The 22,966-nt window shown below is 26.8% G+C and overlaps 2 protein-coding genes across 5 annotated transcripts; both read left to right on the top strand.

Moving 5' to 3' along the window:
* Nucleotides 1–431: 431 nt before the first annotated feature.
* LOC122717021 (G-protein coupled receptor dmsr-1-like) lies at nucleotides 432–6,172 on the top strand. 2 transcript variants are annotated; one of them, XM_043940668.1, is made up of 6 exons: nucleotides 432–1,013; nucleotides 1,369–1,764; nucleotides 2,793–3,039; nucleotides 4,151–4,540; nucleotides 5,156–5,323; nucleotides 5,738–6,172. In XM_043940668.1, the coding sequence occupies exons 2-6, from the start codon at nucleotides 1,438–1,440 to the stop codon at nucleotides 5,782–5,784; spliced, it is 1,179 nt and encodes a 392-aa protein (XP_043796603.1). In that variant the 5' UTR covers nucleotides 432–1,013; nucleotides 1,369–1,437; the 3' UTR covers nucleotides 5,785–6,172. The 2 variants fall into 2 exon arrangements, with proteins under 2 accessions (XP_043796603.1, XP_043796601.1); XM_043940666.1 differs by lacking the exon at nucleotides 432–1,013 and having other exon boundaries at nucleotides 1,232–1,764.
* Nucleotides 6,173–6,440: 268 nt separating this feature from the next.
* LOC122717015 lies at nucleotides 6,441–21,901 on the top strand. Of its 3 annotated transcripts, none has more exons than XM_043940659.1 (2): nucleotides 6,441–6,650; nucleotides 20,087–21,901. In XM_043940659.1, the coding sequence occupies exon 2, from the start codon at nucleotides 20,131–20,133 to the stop codon at nucleotides 21,835–21,837; it is 1,707 nt and encodes a 568-aa protein (XP_043796594.1). In that variant the 5' UTR covers nucleotides 6,441–6,650; nucleotides 20,087–20,130; the 3' UTR covers nucleotides 21,838–21,901. The 3 variants fall into 3 exon arrangements, with proteins under 3 accessions (XP_043796594.1, XP_043796592.1, XP_043796593.1); XM_043940657.1 differs by lacking the exon at nucleotides 6,441–6,650 and adding an exon at nucleotides 13,691–14,000 and having other exon boundaries at nucleotides 20,087–21,900; XM_043940658.1 differs by lacking the exon at nucleotides 6,441–6,650 and adding an exon at nucleotides 18,219–18,488.
* The last annotated feature ends 1,065 nt before the right edge of the window (nucleotides 21,902–22,966 follow it).

Raw genomic sequence — 22,966 nt, 5'->3', positions numbered from 1 at the left:
ATGAAAAAATGAAAAAAAAAAAAAAGGAGGAAAAAAATAGGAAGCGAGAATTCATTTACATACCAGATATAAAGGGTAAGTAAGGTAAGGAGACGGAATAAGCGGTTGAATCGAGTGATAAATGAGAGTAAGAGACCGATAGGGTGAAAGGGNAAAAAAAAAAAAAAGGAGGAAAAAAATAAGAAGCGAGAATTCATTTACATACCAGATATAAAGGGTAAGTAAGGTAAGGAGACGGAGTAAGCGGTTGAATCGAGTGATAAATGAGAGTAAGAGACCGATAGGGTGAAAGGGAAGAGAAGGGGAATAGAGAAGAGCGATCTGCGTCTGCGTTAAAATTTGGGGGCAACTGGAGCACGGTTAGCGTCGCGGCGACATTAGCTTTGCCGACATCGCGACGCTTCGATCTTCTTATTCGTTACTTACTCGTTGTTTACCTCTTCGATACTTTGCTCGTTATATCTCGTAGTGTGGACAAACTTCGACAATGTTCGAATTTAGGCGCTTTTGATAAATATATATATATATATATATATAAATAATCGCTTAAATCGAATTTCATCGAGAATAGTGTTTTAATTCTTTATTATTTAATTTTCTTTTGTTATATTCGGTATTGAAAAGTAAGATTAAAAACTGTCAAACTTTTATATAAGAACGATTATATAAATGAAAAGGAATTTCTTTAAAATTATAATTAAAACTATATAATAACAATGTAAATGAAATTGTTGAATTTTTTTAGTTATTACGGTACGCTTATTACGGTGGAAAATTAGTTTTGTTTAATTTCAATAAGAAAAATTGAAAGAAGATGTGGTTACTATAATAATCAACGTATTCACGGATTTTATAGATTCTCAACTTTTTACACTGATTCAATAGTGCATCGTTAAGGATAAAGAACCATCACTTTCAAAGAGTCTGTAAAAGATAGAGAAATAAAATTGAAATACTTTTCAAGACTCGAAAAGGAAGTCCTTCGGACTTCTCTCTGAAGTATAAACATGAGAGTAAATATAATAATTTCACCGTATCTTTTTGAAAAATTAAAAAATTAATAATAACAATAGGAATAATAACAATAGAAATTAAAATATTCTAAACTAAAATTATTTTAAGAGACAAAAAAAATTGATAAAACAATTTTTATTGTTTTATTTTATTTTATTTTCTATTTTTTTTTTTTTTCGTTTATTTCTCGATCAATGGTCAAATGATAAAAATCAAAGGTGGAAATATTTAACAAATTTTTGCTCGAAGAAAAAATTTCTATGCCTCTCCGAAGAATCAAACTCTTTTACTATTATTCGAAGATTACCAAATACGCTTGATCGAAATTAATACGCGTTGGAAATTATCCGGTAGAATTTCAACGATTGAAGAAAACCGTTAACCGAAGCACACAAAGAAGAAGGAAGCGGATTTAAAATAATCATGACGGATTTTAACACATCGTCGAACTACTACGTTTGCGATTTATCATCCTTTTACTCGTATTATTCGCATTTGCATGGATGGATCTCCCTTTTCGTCTGTATTTTCGGCTCGATCGCCAACATTTTGAACATTCTCGTTCTTACTCGACGAGAAATGCGATCACCGACCAATATAATTTTAATGGGATTGGCCGTAGCAGATCTGCTCGTAATGATCGATTACATACCTTATGCGTTTCACTTTTATCTGTATCGTCGATCAAGAAGGGACACGTTCACGTACGGATGGACGATCTTCGTGCTGTTCCACTCGAACTTTTCTCAGGTAAATTACCATCAATTGATTATTTGAATTGCGAATATTTATGTCCATTTTGTATAATATATATATTTTTTTACATCAATATAGTAAAAATTCTGATTATCTTGAGACGTGGATCGAAAGATTCAGATTTTTAAGGTTATAAATTAATTTTTTCGGACAAATAATGTCAATTTATTGGAAAACCATTATATTAATTGAATATTCGAATAGAATATAGCTTCATAAATATCCATAGTTTAATGATAACAAAAATATATTTTATACGTTCGTGAAATTGAAAAGAATCGAAAGAATATTCATTTCATTATAAAACTATAGAGGCTTGAGATTAAGAAAATTCGATTAATAAATTATATTTACTTTGAAATCTTATTATTATGAATTTTTAATTATTTTCTACGATGTGCAAATGAGAAAAATTTATTAAGTATTTATCTTGACTAGATTTGATTAAAGGAAAGGTGACTGCGTAATTTTGCCTTTCCGAATGAAAAATGATAACAAATGTTATTGTACTACTGACCTATAAAATCGTTTGGTATTTATGATTGCATTATGAGTGCATTCTTCCTAGATCATCATTCCCTTGCTTTTGTTTGATGAGGTTCGACCTACATGTTTGGAAATCAATTACTCCAATGCTCTATACTTTCTCTATCTTCACTTATAATTAAAAATTTAATTGCAATTTAATAATGAATTTAGCTTTATTTTTTTTCCAATTTAATATTATATTTCTTAGGAAAATTAATAATAATGAAATAATCATGTATCAATGTATATCAAACTTGGCAAAATTTTATGATATTTAAACGAAAAAAAAACAGAATTTCATTACGATTAAAAAAATTATTTTTCTCTTTATCGGATTAGATTAGATTATAATTCGGATGTTGAAAAACAATATATAGAATATATAGAATTTATATAGAATTTATATAAACGAATATATAGAATTTATAATTGAAAATTACGTTGCGAAGGTAGAAGGAAAAATGAAGATAAAATTTGCGGAATAAAATTCACAGGTTTGTCATACGATTTCGATCTGTTTAACTTTGATATTGGCCGTGTGGAGATATGTGGCTGTGGCAAAACCACAACAAAACAGAGAATGGTGTAGTTACAGAAGAACTATTTTTGCTATTTTAATCGCCTATATTTTCTGCCCCATACTTTGTATACCACTGTATATTACAACAGAAGTAAGAAAACAAGTTGAACTTCTCGACTCCAATGGAATGACTGTACATAATCCAAATAAAAGTTTAATTGGTAAGTAACTTGATTTTATTTCTCTAATTTATTTACACATTACTTAATTATTGTTGATCAGCAATATTTTTTCGTTCTTCAATTCTTAAAATTCCAAGATTTGATTCTAAAACTTAACATTTTAGGTTAGATTCTGATTCTAAAACATATAACATATCTAAAATATTTAATATATTTAAAATATTATATAATTTTTAATATTAAAATAATTTAAATAATTTTAAAAAAAAGGAATATTATAGAATATTTGAAATTTTAAATTTGAAATTCTAAATAAAGATAATTGATATGTATTTACGATTACGATATGTATTTATATTTTAGAAATTATAATTAATACATTGTTATCTTTTACGAAAAACAATAATAATAAAAATATAGAATGAGTATAAACAATTATGATTAAAATGAATACCTACTAATTATTACGAAAAGCTTGATATTGAACATATTTACGGATAAATTGATAGCACTTGTAATCTTGATTTAATATCAGTGCAAAGTTGGAAGTACGCAGCGCGTGCATTAATGAATTGAACTTCATATTTCAATGGAATAATTCCATCCTCTGCTGGCAAGATCATAATACCATTTCCATGGAAAATGATCTCAATATTGAGTTAGCTAATATAATTTCCTTCAAATTTGAGTATCATAGAAACTGTGACATAAATAATTTTTTAATACCTTAGTAATCAATTAACTTAAAATTAAACTGTATAAATGTACTTTGATATGAGAATATCGTATAATAATATGAATAACATACACGAAATATTTTTTACGTTTTCATAATTAATAAAATTAAAATTCTTGATTAAAAATGATATTATAAATATTAATGGAATGATAGAACTAAAATTTTTAACGATAAAAGTGTATAAATGATGTTGAGATATTGCGAGATAAGCGTGTGTCGTACATTTTGAGCAAAGGTTATGTACGAAGAAGAAAAAGCTTCTTAAAAGGATGTTGCGTAAAAAAAAAAAAAAAAAAAAAATGAACAGAGAATAACATTCCTCCTCTTAAGTGCATTATTGCACGAAAAGCATTATAATTTTTTACGTTTATTTTATAACAAGTTAATGAATCTTTTTCTTTTGATGTTTAGGAAATATGACGAATACGACGCTTTATTTCGTCCGATTAACAGAAACAGCGGAAAATCATGATATCATAAAGGAACTAAATTTCTGGATCTATAGTGTTGTGATAAAACTTTTTCCTTGCCTCGTGCTTACGATTGTGAGCTTAAAACTTTTGCAAGTTCTATTGGAGGCAAAACGAAGAAGACGGAAATTGACTAACATTCAAGAACAAAATTTTGAGAAAAAAAAGAGTTGTCGAAGAGCAGATAAGGAACGACAGACTGATAGAACTACTATGATGTTGCTCGCAGTTTTACTACTTTTTTTATTGACCGAACTACCACAGGGAATTCTGGGTCTTTTTAGCGTGCTCCTTGGCCCAAGATTTTTCAAAGCTTGTTATTTGATGTTAGGTTGGTATATGAAAAATTATTTATCAAATATTAATTAAAAAATAAAATAGTAATTCGTTTCATGTTTGAAATATAATTTATTTCAAATATTCCATGTATTTTTGCATAAGTATAATATGATAAAGATTTTAATCTTTTGATATATAAGACTAAAATATAACTTAAGGGGATAATTAACGAGATAATTATATAATATATAATATACATGTATGTGTAATAATTTTTTTTTTATTTTTGAATATTTTTTTTTTAAATTATAAAAAATACAAAAAAAAATATCGTCGAAGAGAAAAAGAATTTTTTCCTATGAAGGAAGTTATATATAGTGACGAAGTTATCGTCACTATAATATAAAAACAGTATAGTATAAAGCATTCAATACAAACAAGCAATGTAGTAAAAAAAATTTTAAAATCGTGGAATTTGTAAAATCTTGATATGCTTGAAAAAAAAAATGTAAAATTAAAAATTTTCTGATCCGTGTTAATTGTTAAATTTTTGTTAATCAAAATATTTACAACATTTATGATATATTAATAATATAATGTTCGATAGAAAATGTTTTTGAAATAAACGTTCGTTCTTCGCATATAACAAATATTTATTAATTTTCAGGTGATGTTATTGATATGTTAACACTTGTAAATTCAGCCATAAACTTCATTTTATATTGTACAATGAGTAGACAATTCAGGAAAACGTTTAACGAACTATTCTGCAAACATTGGAATATTTCCAAGAATAATGGAAAACAAATTTGTATACAAAATAATGGAAATACAGGTACAAATCATACACAAGTAACACAAGTATAGTTAAGAAGAAAATAATAAAGTTTTTTTCCCGTGATTTTTGTTTATCGAATAAATAAAGTGATTGTGATTTTTGAATAAGTAAAATAATTTAATAATAAAATTAGTATTTATTTGTTTTTTTGTCTTTGATCGACATAAACTTATAAATAAATACTAATAAAATATAATATTTTATATTCATGTACATTAATAATATAATTTGACATTGATAACATTTATTATCGACATTTCTTACAAAAAGAATGTAAGTATTTCAAATTTTATTTTCTTTATCTTATAAGAAGTAAGTTTTTATAAAACTTTATATACTATGCCAACAGATGGCGTTAAAGATAATTTTCTTCAAATAATTTGATTATGATTAAAATTTTTTTGAATTTAGGAGTATTTGAACGAAAATACCACTGCCAAAATGGAGCTGATGAATAATATTATTATTATATAATATGCAGTGATGTTTTACTATAGAAAAAAATAAGTACATATCCAGTATTCCTAAATTCATCAAAATTTACTTACGTATTTGTTTAATTCCTTTGAGAACATCAAAAACTGATTTTAACGAAGAATTTATACTTTCATCTCTAAAAATCTAGAAAGGTATTTAAATATATATTTAACATTGAATAAATTTTTGTTTAAAGTTAAGTTAATATATCTTAACTGCGAATTGTAATTCAAGTGTTTGTTACTGCTGTTAAAAATATAACAGTAATGATATATCGTGATATTGATTATGTCAATAATGTTCTTTAATCTTTATAAATTGTATAAATTGTAAATATTCATTCATATTTTTACGTAAATACATGTAAGTATTAACAAACATCTGTAACTTGTAGCAACGAATATAGCAATATGAATATACACAGTATAAAACATAAATTGTACAAAATACATTATATATTACATTATATTCATTTCGTTATAATATTATCTTTCGAAACGAATTTTCATTTATTAACATTTTTCGTACAGTCAAATAGATGGAATTTAAATATTGGAGATAATCCTACTCATGTATTTCGAGCACCCCCTGTTGTCGATTCTAAGAACTAACAATGCCAATGGCGAAACTAGCTTCGTTTGAGACGCTAAAGTATATTCGCCGAATGAAAATCGTAGCATAAATTTTGTAACAAATGTAAAATAAGTGAAATCAAGCAGTGATAGCCTTTCAAATTTATAGTTTTATCAATGAAAGTTTCGGAGATTCCTTAAAATTTAAATCTATATTGTGCAGTATCCGTAACTGTATATACACACAGGAGACGCTTCGAGAACGAGTATAAAAGGTACGTTCACCTTTATCCTTTTAAATCTTTATTTTTGTATAAATTTCCTATTTCTTAACGCGTTACTATATCTTTTACAAGTAATTTCGTAAAACAGTATTGATTTATTTGTATTTATTTGTTTCTGGATTTATAACGTATAAGAAAAAATGCCGTTATATTTCTTCATTAATTTTTTTCATTAATATGTATATAAAACTGAAGTATGAAATTTGAAATAATTTTATTTTTATATTCTTAATGTACTAGATTATGATTATTAAAATATGCTCGTTATCTTATACGATCTAAATCATATAAACTCTTATATTTTTTTTTGATATATTATTTGTTTCACATTATAAATATTAAAAATAAATATATAAATTTATTTTGATTATTATCTTTTAGAAAATAATTATTTTTCATTCTTTTTAAAGTTATCAATATTTCAATGATTTTATAATTTGAATTTTATCAGTGTTGTCATTGTGCTTCTCGCATTGTGAATGTTTAAGTTGGCAATTGTACATTAATTATATATGAAACTTTTATAGCTTATATATATTTTTTCTAAAATATTCTATAATATCTATTCTATAATATAATATAATAACATTATTATTTTTTATTATTAATTAGTAAAAAAAGATAATATTTTTACGTAAAATAAGAATATAAGCATTCGCGTCATAAAATTTATAATTTTTTTAAAGATTATTTATAATTAAGTATTCGATAAAATTTACATGGAAATATGTTCTATTATTTTATTTGTTATACATTATTTTTAAATTAAGATAATATATGTTTGAAATTTTATATATTTAAATGTATATAAAAACTTCCCGTAAAATATATTTCATATCTTGTGCACGGGGAAATCATTTGAAAGAAATATTAATAAATATATTATTCTTGTAAGCTTTCATCATACATCGAATAAGCATTCTATTTGATTATTAATATATTTTGCATTCGATGGCAAATATTTACGAAATAATAACATTTTCCTGGAAAAATATCTTTATTTTTACATTAAAATTTCTTTGTACCTAATTTCGCATGCTTTTGTTTTACGTTCATTAAATGTGAGCTCAGTAATATCGTATGTCCTTTGATGTTTCTTTGAAACTTTGCAAAGTTAAAATTTATAAACTCGAAATTATTTTCTTGAGAAAATGTTAAAAATGTATTATATGTATGTATAAAATGTTAAATTTTATATAATACATCTTCAAATTATTTTTACAGAAGAGTTATTTATTCGATTTTTTTAACAAAAATTATTTATAAAAAAAAAAAATAAAAATAAAAGTGATTATAGAAAATTATATTCTTTATATGGAAAAAAATATTACACTAACTTGTATAACTTGCATAACTCTTTATAATTTAAAAATTAAATGTTAGATGTAGTAAATTATACGTACAAATAACTTTTTATTCAGATTTAAATTTTGGAACAATATTTCACGATGAAAATATACATTTATCGCAAATCTTTTTTCATCTTCATTCTTTATAATTTATTTTCTTCGATCCAGTCGAAATATTTATTTTTAACAATGAAACCTAATTATAAATTTATAAAGTTTTATTTTTTATTTAAATTAAATCGATACACGATGTTATAAAATTATCAAAACATTTTTTTCATAAATCGTTGACCTTAGACGGTTCGATAACCGGATCATTATTTTTGACGCGGTTCAACTTGAAAGGTCAGCTGTAGCGGCAATTAAATAACGAAAATTAGATAAGTTTGGATCTACTACTGTTACGGATCATTTTTCATTCGGAGGTTAATTTCGAAGGTCGTATACAAGTACGTTACATATGTCGAAGTGGAAACTGTTTTACTAACAAATCGAAAGCGGCACGGGTGTAGATGCATATACATATGTAGAATCGATAAGAAAGAGGATACATTAGTGTGTAAACTAATATATGCGTGAAGTGTTTCGGACAACTGTCTCGACCTTAATCGGAAGGCGCGCCCTTGGACGCTCTGTTCGGGGAAAGGTCGATTCGAGAGAATCGAGTGTAATCGTCGTAAAGAAGTTTGTTTGTTTGCGATAAGATTGCCTGCCTCTACCACAAGGTAACAGACACGATAATATACCACACTATGAGAGGCCACTATATACGCGACCAGTTGAAATGGGAGCATAGCGTGTCTCTCGATTTCTCCGTTCCAAACGTTCCTGGAATCCTCTCTGAAATAGATCCACCGAATGAATGGTCCGCTCGTTTCTAGTATATAACATTTATCATCTTCTAGTCTCTAGTTCTCGTATACGTGGTTAAGCTTTCTAATTTACCTTCGCGGCGGCGGAAAACGCGACATTATAAAATCATTTACGCATTCTTGCCAAAGTGCGCTTAATCGTTACAAATTACTTGGACTCTGTAAGAATACGCGGAAAATATTATTTTCAACAGAGAGAGAGAGAGAGAGAGAGAGATTCAGCAGTTGCGCCTCTTTCGCAATTTAACGTTTGAATTAAAATTGCGCTCGCATTGAGCGTATATCGTTTCAAGGAAATCGTTCCAATGCATCTATCGCTACTTCAATTATTGCCACTGCATTGTTACACTAGCTTATTTAGCGATAATTGGTACTCCATAATACCGTTGCGGATTGAAACCAAACAGCCCGTTATATATATATATTTCTATTTAACTTGCGTAAGCGAGTAAAAATATAATAAAAAAATTCGTTGATTATGATTTTATGATCGCGATGAAATTAAAGCCTTTGGTTAATTCTTTGTTCTTACGATGTTTCAAAAAGAACGTTTGACAATCCTTGAAATAAATTTTAATTTAAAAAAAAAAAAAGAAATAAAAGTGATTTTATCGACTGAGATTCGATATAAATTTTTTCAAATTACTTACCTATTTTTTTTTATATTGCAATTTTATATGTATCTCGTGCTATTTCTTTCTCTACTTTTCTCTCTCTTTTTCTCCTTCTCTTCATTTCTCTCTCTCTCTCTCTCTCTCTCTCTCTTCCCGTTCTCTTTTTTTCTCGTTCTCGACCATTCCCTTACCAGAATTCTCGTCAGATACAATTATTATCTTCATTTTTTTTTATTTTTTTTAGAATTCATACAGATTTAATGCAAAAAGAAAAAAAAATAAAAAAAGAATAAATAAAATTTAAAATTCCGTGTTTTTTTAATAAAGCACGATATTCTTACCTTTTCTCAAACGATGTCAACATGTGTCTGTTAGAATATTATTTTTAATTATACGCGATTATATATTTTAATAATTTTACATCGACGTAATTTTTCACGAAGTTTAACGCAATATTTGATTACATAACATTGTGCGTATTACCATGATAAATCATTGTAAAAATTGCACGCGTTAACTTTAATGTATACGTGCAAATAAGTAAGTATATGTCTTAACTGGTGTCATCGCCGATGACAGTTACTAAATTACTAATGATTTCAGATTCATTTCGACGTAGTTCTTCGACGCCAACGTGTAAATACATTTTTAAATCTCACGTTTTTCAACACAAACAAAATCGGATTCGCCATTTTTCTCTTTGCCATTATTATCTATTTCACGAAACTGTGTATACATTTACACGAACTTCTTTCTACTTTTAACCACAGAATGAAAAATATTTTGTAAAGATTTTTCTCGGTCCTTTTTTTTTTTTTTTTTTTTTTTTTTTTTTGGTATATGAAAACTTTTTTAAGCGTATCAAAGCTCGAAGAAAGATGGAACAGTTCAACCTAAAAAAAAAAAGTACGATTTCTATAAAACCCGTCAATTTACCACGAAATCTCCCCCACTAGGTCCCCATAAATGCACAATGGGACGCATTGTATTCCTAATAACGGAATCGGCCTCCACCCATTGTTCAGGAAACATAAAAGGTTTCTGGAAATGTGCGATCTACGAACACACGTTTCTCTGTCGGCCGTTACAGTCGCATCTTTTATTATCGAAATAAATTTCAACACGAAAATTCAATTAAAATGATTTTTAACATTTTTCTTAGACAACGAAATATTAACTATATATATATATATATATTTTTTTTTTCTATTAAAATTTAGAGAAAAAGAAACGGATCATTTTCGAAAAAAAAATATATATATTTACAAATAAAAGTTATTAAACGATCGATAAATGAATAAAAAATTGATGAGCGGATACGAATGGTCGCGTGAAAGAAACGTCACATGATCTACTAGGATATAGGTTTCAAACTTATGACTCATGGCCAGGTGTTACTCTTTTGGACTACGTGCATCATCGATAGGCAATAATTTTTTTGACGGTTAGAATTCTAATAAAATGCACGATGGAAATATATTCCGTGTAAATTATACATATATTTTTTTATCGCTTTTTATAATCGCTTTCGTAATCGTTAAAAATAAAAGTAACGAAAACTTAAAAAAAGAACGATTTCCTTATCAAGATTGAAACATAAATTAATCATATATTCGTATAAATATATACATTTAAAAATAATTCTAATGTAGCTTTTTAAAATTGCTTATTATTTACATAACACGAACGTTGTGTTAATCAGTTTTAATCAGTTATCCAGCTGATACTTATTGCTCGTGTTAAGATACACAGTATGCATAACAACAAATTTTATCGTTTAAAAAACTCGTTTAAAACTCGTTTTATCGTAAAAATGATGTATATAAAAGAAAAAAAAGTTTGGTAATTAAATTTTTATTAAAGATTTGACGAACGTTGAAAAACATTCTTCTGTTAGAGTTTATTTTTAGAAATGTATATTGACAGACTAAAAAAAAAAAAATCTTAAAGGTAAATAGAAACAGAATTCTTGAAAAGAAGATTAAGTTTACAGATAAGATTTCACCGTTTCCAATGAAAATGTCTAAAAAATAAATGGCCTCAGAGCATATTGGAATCTAGAGTGAATCGGAAAGTTTTGCAAAATGTTTGAAAAGGAGGTGGGACGAAGGGAGTGTAGCGTATTTTGTTAAGAGAAACTCGTATTGTACGACCAGCTGGATTCTTACGGATTTATTCTTGGAATTGAACAAGAATAACGTGTCTTAGGTACGCGTGGCTCTTTCTCTTTCTCTCTTCGTTTCGCTCGCTCGCTCGTTCACTCGCTTTCTTTCTCTACTTTTCTCTCTCTTTTTCTCCTTTTCTTCATCTCTCTCTCTCTCTCTCTCTCTCTTCCCGTTTTCTTTTTCTTCTCGTTCTCGACCATTCCCTTACCAGAATTCTGCATTAATCGTCAGACACAATTATTATCTTCATTTTTTTTTATTTTTTCTCGATATTCACACAGATCTAATGCGAAAAGAAAAGAAAAAAAATAAAAAAAGAATAAATAAAATTCGTACGTGAAGATAAACCAAAGTATCTTAATATAACGTGTTATTTATACCTCGCAAAAATATTCGATATATTTCTTATATCTAGTGAATCTATTTTTATATATGTATTTTGTTTTGACGTTTTGATGTAATACACGATAAAAATGTGAATAAACCAAAAATGTATATAACACACTGCTTTCCTCGGAAGTCAATTAAAATTATCCTCGACATCGTTGCATGCATAAAACACTTGAATTAATCGTTGAATATCATTGACACGTGTTATTTATAAAAAGTCAATTCGTTATTGAAAAAAAGAATTTTTCCATATAAATATATATATGTTTTATTCAATTTGAAAGAAATGATTCGTTTCATTTCGTTCCAACGAATCGTTTATAAACAAACGCGTTATGCGTATATATATATTATATATATATATATAATTAAAAAAAATTGATACATTTTTCAAGAAATATGATTTTGCAAAAATTATAAATTTTTATCGAAATCGATTTCGTTAGAAAAGAAACTTCTGACCGTATAACAGTTCGTGAAATGTTTGCCAATGTCGAGTACGTGCGGTGGGGAGGGAGGAGGGAGTACGTAGTTAGTCTGGCAGCGGCAATCGATTGGCAGCCAAGATCGTACGGCGTCAAATCGTCGGAATTCGTGACGTTTCGTCGAGAAGCCCACGGAAATACGAACTCGTAAGCGAGAACGATGACGCGATAGCGCAGACGAGATCGCACGTAAACCAGTTAAAAGGAATCCATTTTTCCGCGAGCCATGTGCTCTGTCGCGCATGCGATAGCGATAGCTTTAACGGTCTCACCGTTAATATATGTTATTTCCTCTTGTACAATAATTGCATCTAATTTAAAATGATTTACATATATATGGTACAATTGATACGATATAATAATATTTTATTAAAGAAATTACTTCTGTGTATACTATTATAGAATAAAACGTAACGAATCAAATTTTATAATTTATTACACTTTATGTTTCTATTATTAAATCAATGAAAGCGTATTAAGTATTCGAAAATACATTACAATATAAGAATCTTTATGTAAATTTTTTTTCAATAATTCATTTGTCTTTTGTCATCGTGTTTTGTCTGCAAATTAAAAAAATTTATACGAAGAAATACATTTCCAAGAAAGAAGTTCAATTTTCTTTTTGTGTTGCACAATATTTATCTGATGTAAGCATACCTTCTATTGAATCTTCTTTTCGGTTTGCGTAATCAAAATAACTAAAATAATAAATCTAACGTTAAAATTATTATATACATTTTATATACATTTTATATACATTTATTATATAATAAATATAATAATAATAATATATAATTAACCATATTTATATATTTAGTATTTTCAATATATTTTTCACTCGTAATATTAAATTACTTCGGATTCTTCAATCGTAATATTAAATTACTTAAGCAATAATCGTTAAGATGTAAAAATATAACATAATAAACTAAAATTCAATATCATTAATTATTTGATTGTTAACAAAAATTAGCGATACTTTGATTCGTTTTCGTATTGTAGCCATCGCTAAAATAGAATTCTTAATGTTCAGCGAGTATTCCACGATTTCCCCACTACTCGCAGCAGGATCACGTGTTTGCCCCCACCGCGTATCTCTACAAAGCAATTATAGATTCATTCAGTGGTAGCAGCGCCAGTGCTATCCCGACTCTCGCGTCGAAGGGATTGATCTTGTATCCTTTTAGTATTGACAATTCTTTGAATATAGACGCTGTGTATACGTAGAAAAGAATTCTCTTATTTATACTACCGAAATATTTTTGTTTCCAATTCTTGAAAATCGAAGAATTAGATAGTTTATATTGATATATACTATATATATATACTTTGAACAAAAATTATTTTTAGAAGTGCTTCGAGTTATTTTCGAAAGACGTGAGGTGAAAGTGGAAGTGCTTTTTCAGAGAAAGTTTCGTACGGGATTTCCTTTGAAGTTGTCACCAAACTACAGAAATATCAAAGTAAGAGATATTTTTAAATTATATTTTTTATTTTTTGAAAAATCAATATTGCATTACAATTTTTTGTAATCTTAGAATGACATTGTTCCATATACATTTACAATTATTTTCAATATTTAATTTATGCTATGAATTTTAATGCTTAGATTATCTTTGTTTTACGTTAATATTTCAAGGATCATTATTCCCGAAATATAAATTTCATATGTCAAAGTCTGTTTTATTATGATAAATTGATTAATTTCGAGAATTTAGAATATTTGACATTTTTTTGATGATAAGAAAAGAAATTAATTATTTCGTGTCATATATCTTTAATTTCTTTTTATTCTCTCTCTCTCTCTCTCCCCCCTCTCTATCTATCTATCTCTTTTTCTTTTTTTCTCTCTCTCTTTCTGACCTCTTTTCGCAGAAAGACTGTAACAAATAGGTAAAAGAAATACATAAACTGCAGTGGCGGAAATGGAGGTATTCATGTTTTAACGTCTTAAATACAGTATACTAAGATTTTCTAACAATTTAAGATAAAAAAAAAAAATTGAATTATTTTTGTAACGAAAATAAATCAAATACAATTTTAAAATTATAATTTATAAAGTATTCGTTAAAGTGCTAAAATTATCATTTTGAACGATTTTTTTCAATTTAGAATTGAAGAAGAGAAATTTCACGTATCTTAAATTAATTTTATTTTTAACAAAATATATATCGAAATAGTTTTCCAATTTATTTATTTTATCATATTTTCACAATAAAAGTAATTATTGTTTTAAATTAATTCTAGGGATTAAGTTGAAAGAAATCGTTAATTAATAGCTTGAGGTTAAAGCTCTAATACTTATAATAACAAAAGTAATTCCGTTCACGGAAGCAGGTTTATTTCTCCGAAGGCTTGTAAAATAAAATTCATGCTTATCTGTAAGTGATAAAATCCGTGTTACCACTCATTCGAGGAACCTCTTCTCATTTATACTTGCTGGAAATCTTGTCGATAATGAGGCCAACTACAGTATCATTCATAAGTGGTGACTGTTCAATTAACTCAAAATTTTATCTTGTTATTCTATTATTCTCCTTTCGTTTTATCCTTACACTTTTCTTCGAATCATATTTTTATACTAATTTTTTTTATTCGTAATTATTTATTTATATTTTGCAAACAATCACAATATTCATAAAATCCAAATCTTAATTATAAATATTACGCGTGTAAACTTCAAAAAAGTTAATATTATTAAAAAAATACCGTTTTAAAAAGAAAAATGTAATTACATACTTTTTTTTTTTTTTATCACTTTAAATTTTACAGATTACCAATATTAGTAAGGGAATTAAGTTTAAAAATAATTTGTTACGTTTTATAACGGTAAGTTTGGATATCAGATTTTTCGTTTAATAATAAAATATTATACGCGTATTTATTGTAAAATAAAAATCTTTATTAAAGATTAAAAATAAGATTTAGATATATAATATTTGCTAATATCGATAAATCATTCGTGAAATGAGCTGTATAACCGAAAGACCGTAGAGGCATCGATGAAGTTGACCAGTAAAATTAGCATTCGCTACGACGAACTGTATTTCGCCGGCGTATAGGTCATCAGCCCAGTTCGTCGTTTTCCAAGAAGACGAATTTCTAGTCAGACCCCTTGGAACAGGGTAGATCCCAAACCCTTCTCTCTCTCGATTTATGATGCTTTCGAACCACCTTATGAGTTTGAACGTGAATCGTAAAACTCGTTCGTTGCTTTTTCTTCGCCAAATTTATGCACTTTTTCATTCCTCTTCTGCTACACATAATACGTAACATAATATCCGTTTATTCTTTTAATTTTTAATCACAAATCTTCTTCCTCCTTCGATTTTATTTTCTTCTCCTTTTTTCCTCTTTTTTTTTTAATTTATTAAAATATTTTAACAAAATATTATTATGTTAAATTGTTACAATTTTATTTCATTTTATTAAAAGATTTGTTTACAATGTATGTCGAATATCCGTGCGAATCTCGAAAATAAATATAATATCTATGAAAGAAAATTATTCTAATTGATAAATAAGCAAAAAGTTTCCAAGAAAAGAAACGAAATCCTTTTTTATAATATCGTTCGTTGATGCATTCGTAAATCTTGAATTCCTGTGATAGTACAAAAAAAAACATTCTCTTAAATTTCTTCTAATTTTGTGGCCCTCCATCAGAGTCTCGTTCTGTTTCCTCAAATAAAACTACAACGTCCAATTCTGCGAAGTCCTCCTTGCTCGAAGAAAGATTTTTCTCTCCTTCTCTCTCTTTCCACCGTTTCCACTCCCCTTGGCATTCCAACGACAGGAGAGAACAGATGGTCGAGGAAGAATAAAGATCAGGTTCACTTTGAGTGGTAAAACAAAAAAAAAAAAAAAAAATCAAAATTAATAAATAATCGGAATTTTTTTTTTCTTTATAATATTTACGCTTCCCTTTTTTTTTTTTTTTTCTTCATTTTGCACCTTTTTACAATTTTCAAGTGTTATAACGGCGTTCTTCGATTCTTCGTTTCGTCAAAATTCAAGGAATATGTATGTAATTATTTATTTATTGAATCATTTTTATTATTAATTTGAAAGAAATATCAATATTGCTTGTTCAGACGAAAATGTTAATTCGGATTACACGTTTGTTCGATTAATTAATTAATTAATGAATAAAATTTTTCTGACTGAAAAAAAAAATATATATCGTTTTTAAATTTTTTGTTTAAAAGATCGTTTAGATAAGAGGAATAAATATTTTGAACGTGAGTTAAAAATAAGAAGAAACAAGTGATAGTTAATAGTAATAATAATAATTTTTAGATAAATATTTGAGAGAAAAGAGAAATAATATGAAAATTTAGAATTTCAAAATAGATTGAAGAAATGACAGCATTTGATCATATAAGTGGGCATGTATGAGTAGTCCTATATTTAAATAGCGCATAATTTCGATATCGTGTTTAAACGTGTCATCAATTGACGATTATTGTTTCAAGGAAGAGTTGATAAAGTTAACTTGCGTCACGAAATGAAACAATATTTTATTGTGTTTCACGCTTTTGTTTATTGTTGTACAATTTATTAGATTAAATTAGATTCTGGATATCAGAATAGACATTATATAATTTTTTTTTTTCATTAATTCTATTTATAAACGTTCTAATATTTAATTTCAATAAATATAATTTTTATCCATAAAATTTATTTTCATCGAAAAAAAAATCAAGTTAATAATACGTTTCTCAAAAGATAATTTACAAAATAAATTTCTTAATTTATTAAAAAAAAATTTACGAAAAAACAAAATTCTCGCGTAATAATCATAATTGGTGTATTATTGATATTATTTCGCAAGTATCTTGAATAAATGAAAAAAAAAAAAAAAAATACAATTGTTTCAAAAGATTAAGAGGATATTATTATTATTAGATTAAGAGGATCTATTTATTAGAGGATAAGATATACATTACTTTTCAAAATACATTTTGTGTTCGATGTAATTTGATTGAATCGTGGAGTTGTGCGTTCCTGGAAAATGTTATCTTAGTAATTATCGTTGATTCTGATAATACATTTACATCGTAATTTTGCTTATCGATAACGTGAATTAAGGGGTTGTAAACACGTGAAGAAGTTTCTGGTAGAACCGATTATGGGGTTCCGGATAATATCAATTCGTCGATGACGTGATGTGAAATCGTTTCTCGAAATTGGCTTCGGCACTCGTGCCTTTTATTCGGAACGATGAATATTTATTGTAACTGCAAGTTTGTTAATCGTGACACGACAATTCTGGCGAAAGTGTTCCATTCGCTAGAATATTGCGTTGCAAGAAAAACATTGATTTCCTTTTTTTTTATTTTTCTCACGATATTTTGTGACACTTTTAAAAAATTGTCGAACGTTTCAAAATTACCAGAGAAAAATAAATGTTACTAGGTCACTAAAACGTAATATTACTCACGTTCTAATAAAATGATTTAAATGTTTGCTCTACAAATTTAAATAAATATCGTAAAATTTATATTGTATATTTTTTATTATCATTCAAGATTTATTTTTAAATTGCAAACACGAGATTAATCCTGTTCGAAACAACGAACAAATATTTGGAAAAATCTGTATACGATTGATATAGAGAAATCAGTTGTGTTGATTTGGAGTAGAAGAGTAGGAGGTATCGTCAGTTGGTCCGCGCGCCAGTAGTGGGGAAAGAGATGGTGGGGAGTTGGAGAGGCCAAGAACAACTTCTAAATGGGGGCTTGGCCTTCTAGCGTTGCGACACGTTCGTGGAAAAGCGGCTCCGTGCCGCTTTACTAACACTCGGACATCTCTCTGCCACGTGGCCCATTAAAACACAATGGGAAAAGAAGGCAGCTGTGGTGCGCGCGAACGATGTCGAAAGATGCGTCTCTATTCCTGTCGGGATCACGAGAGAATGCGACACCTGGTCTTAAACTATGAATCGTAAAGTCGTAAGTGGAAGTTGCGCTTAACGTTTGGTCGATTATTTAAATAACCCCAGTGAGACACTGACAAGGTTAACGGACTCTTATGTCAACGAGTGACTCGCTCGATTAGTTGGTAGGGGGATATGCATGAGAAATCGATTTATATTCATTAGACAAATTCTTTGTGTTTTCTTGTTTCATATTTCATTATATCTCTTTGTTTTATTTGATTTTTTATTGGTATTACGTTCATGTATATTGTTTCAATGGTAATAGAAAACGATAACTGTAGTTAAATAGGAATGATGATTGTAAATATTTGTTATTGATATTTTGCATATTAAATGATACAAAAATTATATTCGTGAAATGAAAAATTATTAATTAAATGGATTGGTTAATTTCATTCTTTATTTTATAATCATATATAATTTAAATTAATAATCAAATTCATTAATATTTTTAATAATTTAATAAATGAAAATTTCAAAATAATTTTCATCTATTAATATTTAATCTATTAATATATAAAATATTATTAATTAATGTAATTAGTGAAATGGAAATAATTTGATTTAGTTGGAATTCCTTTATTTACTACGCATTGGACAATTATTCACTGTTTTTTACGTCTGTTGATCAACCTTGTAAGAACACGGGTTGAACGCGAAACATTTTATTCTTAGAATAAGTAGCAGCTGCCTTAGCATATAATTATTTTATAATTTGATTAAAATATACTATTAAAATAAACAATAAAATTGAAAAAAATTATTTAATCATACGTTATCTTTGTTCTTTAATGGAAAAATTTAATTTTATTGTAATTGTATAATTGAAAATAAATAATCTCTTTAAATTAGCAATGACTTTTTGAAAATAAATTCAAATTTATTTAATTATGTAATAAAATTATGACTTTGAAAATAAGAATTGAAAAAATTCAAAATTTAATTAAAATAAAAATAAAATGATTTTAAAAAATAAAAAATCAAATTTTAAATTATTATATATGGATAAATATAATATTATATAAATTTAATATAATCAAGATTTTTGAAATGATTGCGTTGAAATGACGAGAAAAACGAAATTACAGAGGCATGTCAGTATTTTTAGTTGGAACAGATTTTCATGGAAAATAACTTACGCAATGCGGTCAATTACGTAAATTATACTAGTCACTTATAAATAATCATGTATAGTGAATGATTAAAGTACAAAATATTATTGTATAGTATCATAAAAATTCATATTTTCATATCTTAAATTAATTTTTATTATTTATTAATTTTTGTTATTAATTTTTATTATTTTTTCTTTAATATTTTTTATTTATATTTTATATTTATGTTAAAATTTTTATGAATTTAATTTAAATAATTATTTTAATTTTTTTTTATTGTTTAACTATTATAGGAAATAAATTTTTCGTAAATATTCCGATTTAAAAATAATTTAAAATTGTAATGCAATTATATCATAATAATCATAAATTTAAAAAAATATTATATTATATAATATATATATATATATATATTGAATTATAAATTATATGTTGTTATATTATTTTTATATTTTTATTATGATTTTATAAAAAGAAAATTGTTTTTTATTTACAGATACAAGACTGTGTTATGCTGAAAGTAAGATTTATCTTCAAAAAATGTTGACAGTGATGTGCCCAAGCTGTCGTCACCGATTTCCAGCTCCAGGTTGTTGTGAACCTAAAAATATGAATGAAGATAATACTCTAATTCATCCAACAACCTGTTACTATGGTGGCCTGCTAGTTCCTAAGAGTTATACTAGTGGTGGTGGTTGTTTTATAAATGCACCAACTATAATTCATACGCAACCAGTTATCAATTCCTTCAACTATCCATCAATGACACTTGATTTGGAAAAACCAAGAACTGATAAACAAAGGGAAGATTTCCTTCAAAGATATGAAAAAAATACACAAGTTCTTGGATTTCCATTAATCAATGAAGAATTACAAAAGAATCAAAGTTCTGGATGTCAAATTACTACAAGCTGTGACTTAACTGGAGGAAGTGTAACAATAACAACACCAAGTATACAATCTGGAGGCTGTTTAATTCAAAGTATGGATTCTGAAACTCTTATGCATACACCACATATGGAAATCCGTCCAAAATTATCTGGTGGAGGATGTTTTGTGCAAAAGACATTATCAACTGAAAATCAAGAAGTTTCTGTTATATCTCATGAAAAAAAAATTCAACAAGAAAGTGTGAGTCATGATAAAAGGATGTTTTTAATACCTCCAAGTGGCTGTCAAGAATTACCAGGGACTCGAAGAAATATATTATCACAAAAAATAGAAGAAGCAACTTCGCTAGAAAATTATGAGGAAAAGTCAATTTTCTCAGATTTTCAAATGAATGTGCCAGTAATGCAATTTCAACAAGCTAAAAATTCTAAAACAAATGAACATGAATTAGAACAGAGCCGAAATTTCAACTGTTGTTGTAATAATGTTCAAAAGCTTTATCATGTTAAATCAAATAATCTTCAAGTTTCGGAAAATCGTAATTCTATGGTTTTAGATTCTAATCCAGGAGTACAGATTCAAGTAAATGCGACTGTGCAACTTCCAGCAAATTTAGGACAATGTACAGTAAATATAACTGCAACTACTACGAATTCTCCTGATTCTTTGTCAAGTATAACTTCAAGAAGTAGAAACAATTTTAATGGTGGAGGTTTAGTACAGAAAAATGAAACTCAAAATAACGAAGAAAATTTTGATGAAAGAAGAGATAGAACTCCAACCACACCAGTTTCTTGGTTAATGCCATGTCCTTGGAGTTTTGACAACTATATGATAGATAGGGATGCAGCTAGATTAAGTGAAGTTAAAAGACTCTTACAAACCTGTGGTTGGTACCATGAAGGTCTTAGTTGGCAGCAGAGTGAAAATTTGTTAAAAAATGCTATGATTGGCAGATGGCTGATGAGAGATAGTTCAGATAGTAGATATATGTTTGCTGTGTCTGTGCAAACTGCTAGAGGACCTACCTCTGTTAGAGTTCATTATTTTGTGGGACAGTTTCGATTAGATGCTGAACCTAGACTTGCTTTTGCAATTCCTCTTTTTGATTGTCCAATTAAAATGCTAGAATATTATGTGGAATATTCAAAAAGTGTTGATGAACAAAGAAAAGAAGTTTGGGTAGATTATAGTGGACAACTTTATAGTGAAATTTATTTGACAAAGCCTTTAGTTAAAGAAGTAAGGTCTCTTAGTCATTTGGCCAGGTTAGTTGTTAATAGGAATAAGTTACCTACAAAACATTTGCCACCGTTAATTAGAAATTATTTAGCAGAATATCCATATAGTCTTTGAAAAATAATGCATGAGATTTTTCTGATTTCTGGATTAATAATTTATAAAATTTAAAAATTTTTACGTATTAAACAATAAATTAATTTAAAATAATATTATGAATTTGAGTATTCCAATAAAATTTCTATTTTATTTATTAACAATAAATAAAGATATTTAACAAAATAGTTTAATTTAAATATTTACTATAATTTTATATAAATATAAATTATTAAAAGTTTTGTTCAATTAATTCTAGATATCAGAAAAAACTCGAAAGTATAATTATTTTTATACATTTTAAAACAATGTGAATCAGAATTTGTAGTAAAAATGATATATAAAAATTAAAATTATATAAAAACTAGTAAGATACTAAAACTTACACTTTCGTAAATTAAAAAATTAAAAGTAGCTTATGATATTAAAATAATACGTGAAATTGTTAAAATAATGTTAAAATAATGGAAATTAAGCAAAATTTTATAATTTTGTTCATAGTCAGTAAAGCATAATATTGTAAGATTGATTATTCGACCGAGTTTCTTTCCATTTAAAATTTTTTCGAAAGACAGGATACCATTTACATATCCTGCTCGAACCAATCAAAATCTTCAACGATTTTTTTTCTTCATTCGTAATCAATAAAATTATTTGTTTGTAAGATTTTGTTGGATTTGAAATTCCATTTGATTATAAGTTTTGATAAATAATTTTTTTAGCATTGAGAAAGACACTATTAAACAAAATTAAATTGGATTAATTATTATAATATTATAATATGAAAATTATAGTTTATAAATTTTATGTATATAATATGATATATATACATGATATATATTCATACTATATCATATATTATATATTATATATATATATATATATATATATATATATATGATATAGTATGAAAAAATTTTTCATACATAATGAATTAATTAGAAATTGTATTTAAATTTTACTTTAAGAACTCGGTCGGTTTTGATATATGTTGAACAATGACAGCCTTCTGCAACACTGACAAATTATTTAAATTTGAAAAGCTAGGAATCATTACTTCAAATTTAAAAATGATATTAAATCGGTTTCAATGAAGAAATTGTAAGGCAGTATTAGATTTTTAAGCGTTAATTTGACTCTTCGTTTTTTA

The sequence above is a fragment of the Apis laboriosa genome, unplaced genomic scaffold (genome assembly GCF_014066325.1).
Source record: "Apis laboriosa isolate Shangri-la unplaced genomic scaffold, ASM1406632v1 scaffold4_cov146, whole genome shotgun sequence".
NCBI classification, from domain to species: domain Eukaryota; kingdom Metazoa; phylum Arthropoda; class Insecta; order Hymenoptera; family Apidae; genus Apis; species Apis laboriosa.
Note: the sequence above shows the minus strand (reverse complement) of the source record. Positions and strands in the feature narration are given on the sequence as shown.

Excerpts from the sequence above, each read along its gene's own strand:
- LOC122717021 (XM_043940668.1), top strand. The coding sequence starts at position 1,438 with ATGACGGATTTTAACACATCGTCGAACTACTACGTTTGCGATTTATCA. Across the intron at positions 3,040-4,150 it reads TCCAAATAAAAGTTTAATTG|GAAATATGACGAATACGACG; the intron begins GTAAGTAACTTG and ends TTTGATGTTTAG. Across the intron at positions 4,541-5,155 it reads AGCTTGTTATTTGATGTTAG|GTGATGTTATTGATATGTTA; the intron begins GTTGGTATATGA and ends ATTAATTTTCAG.
- LOC122717015 (XM_043940659.1), top strand. The coding sequence starts at position 20,131 with ATGTTGACAGTGATGTGCCCAAGCTGTCGTCACCGATTTCCAGCTCCA.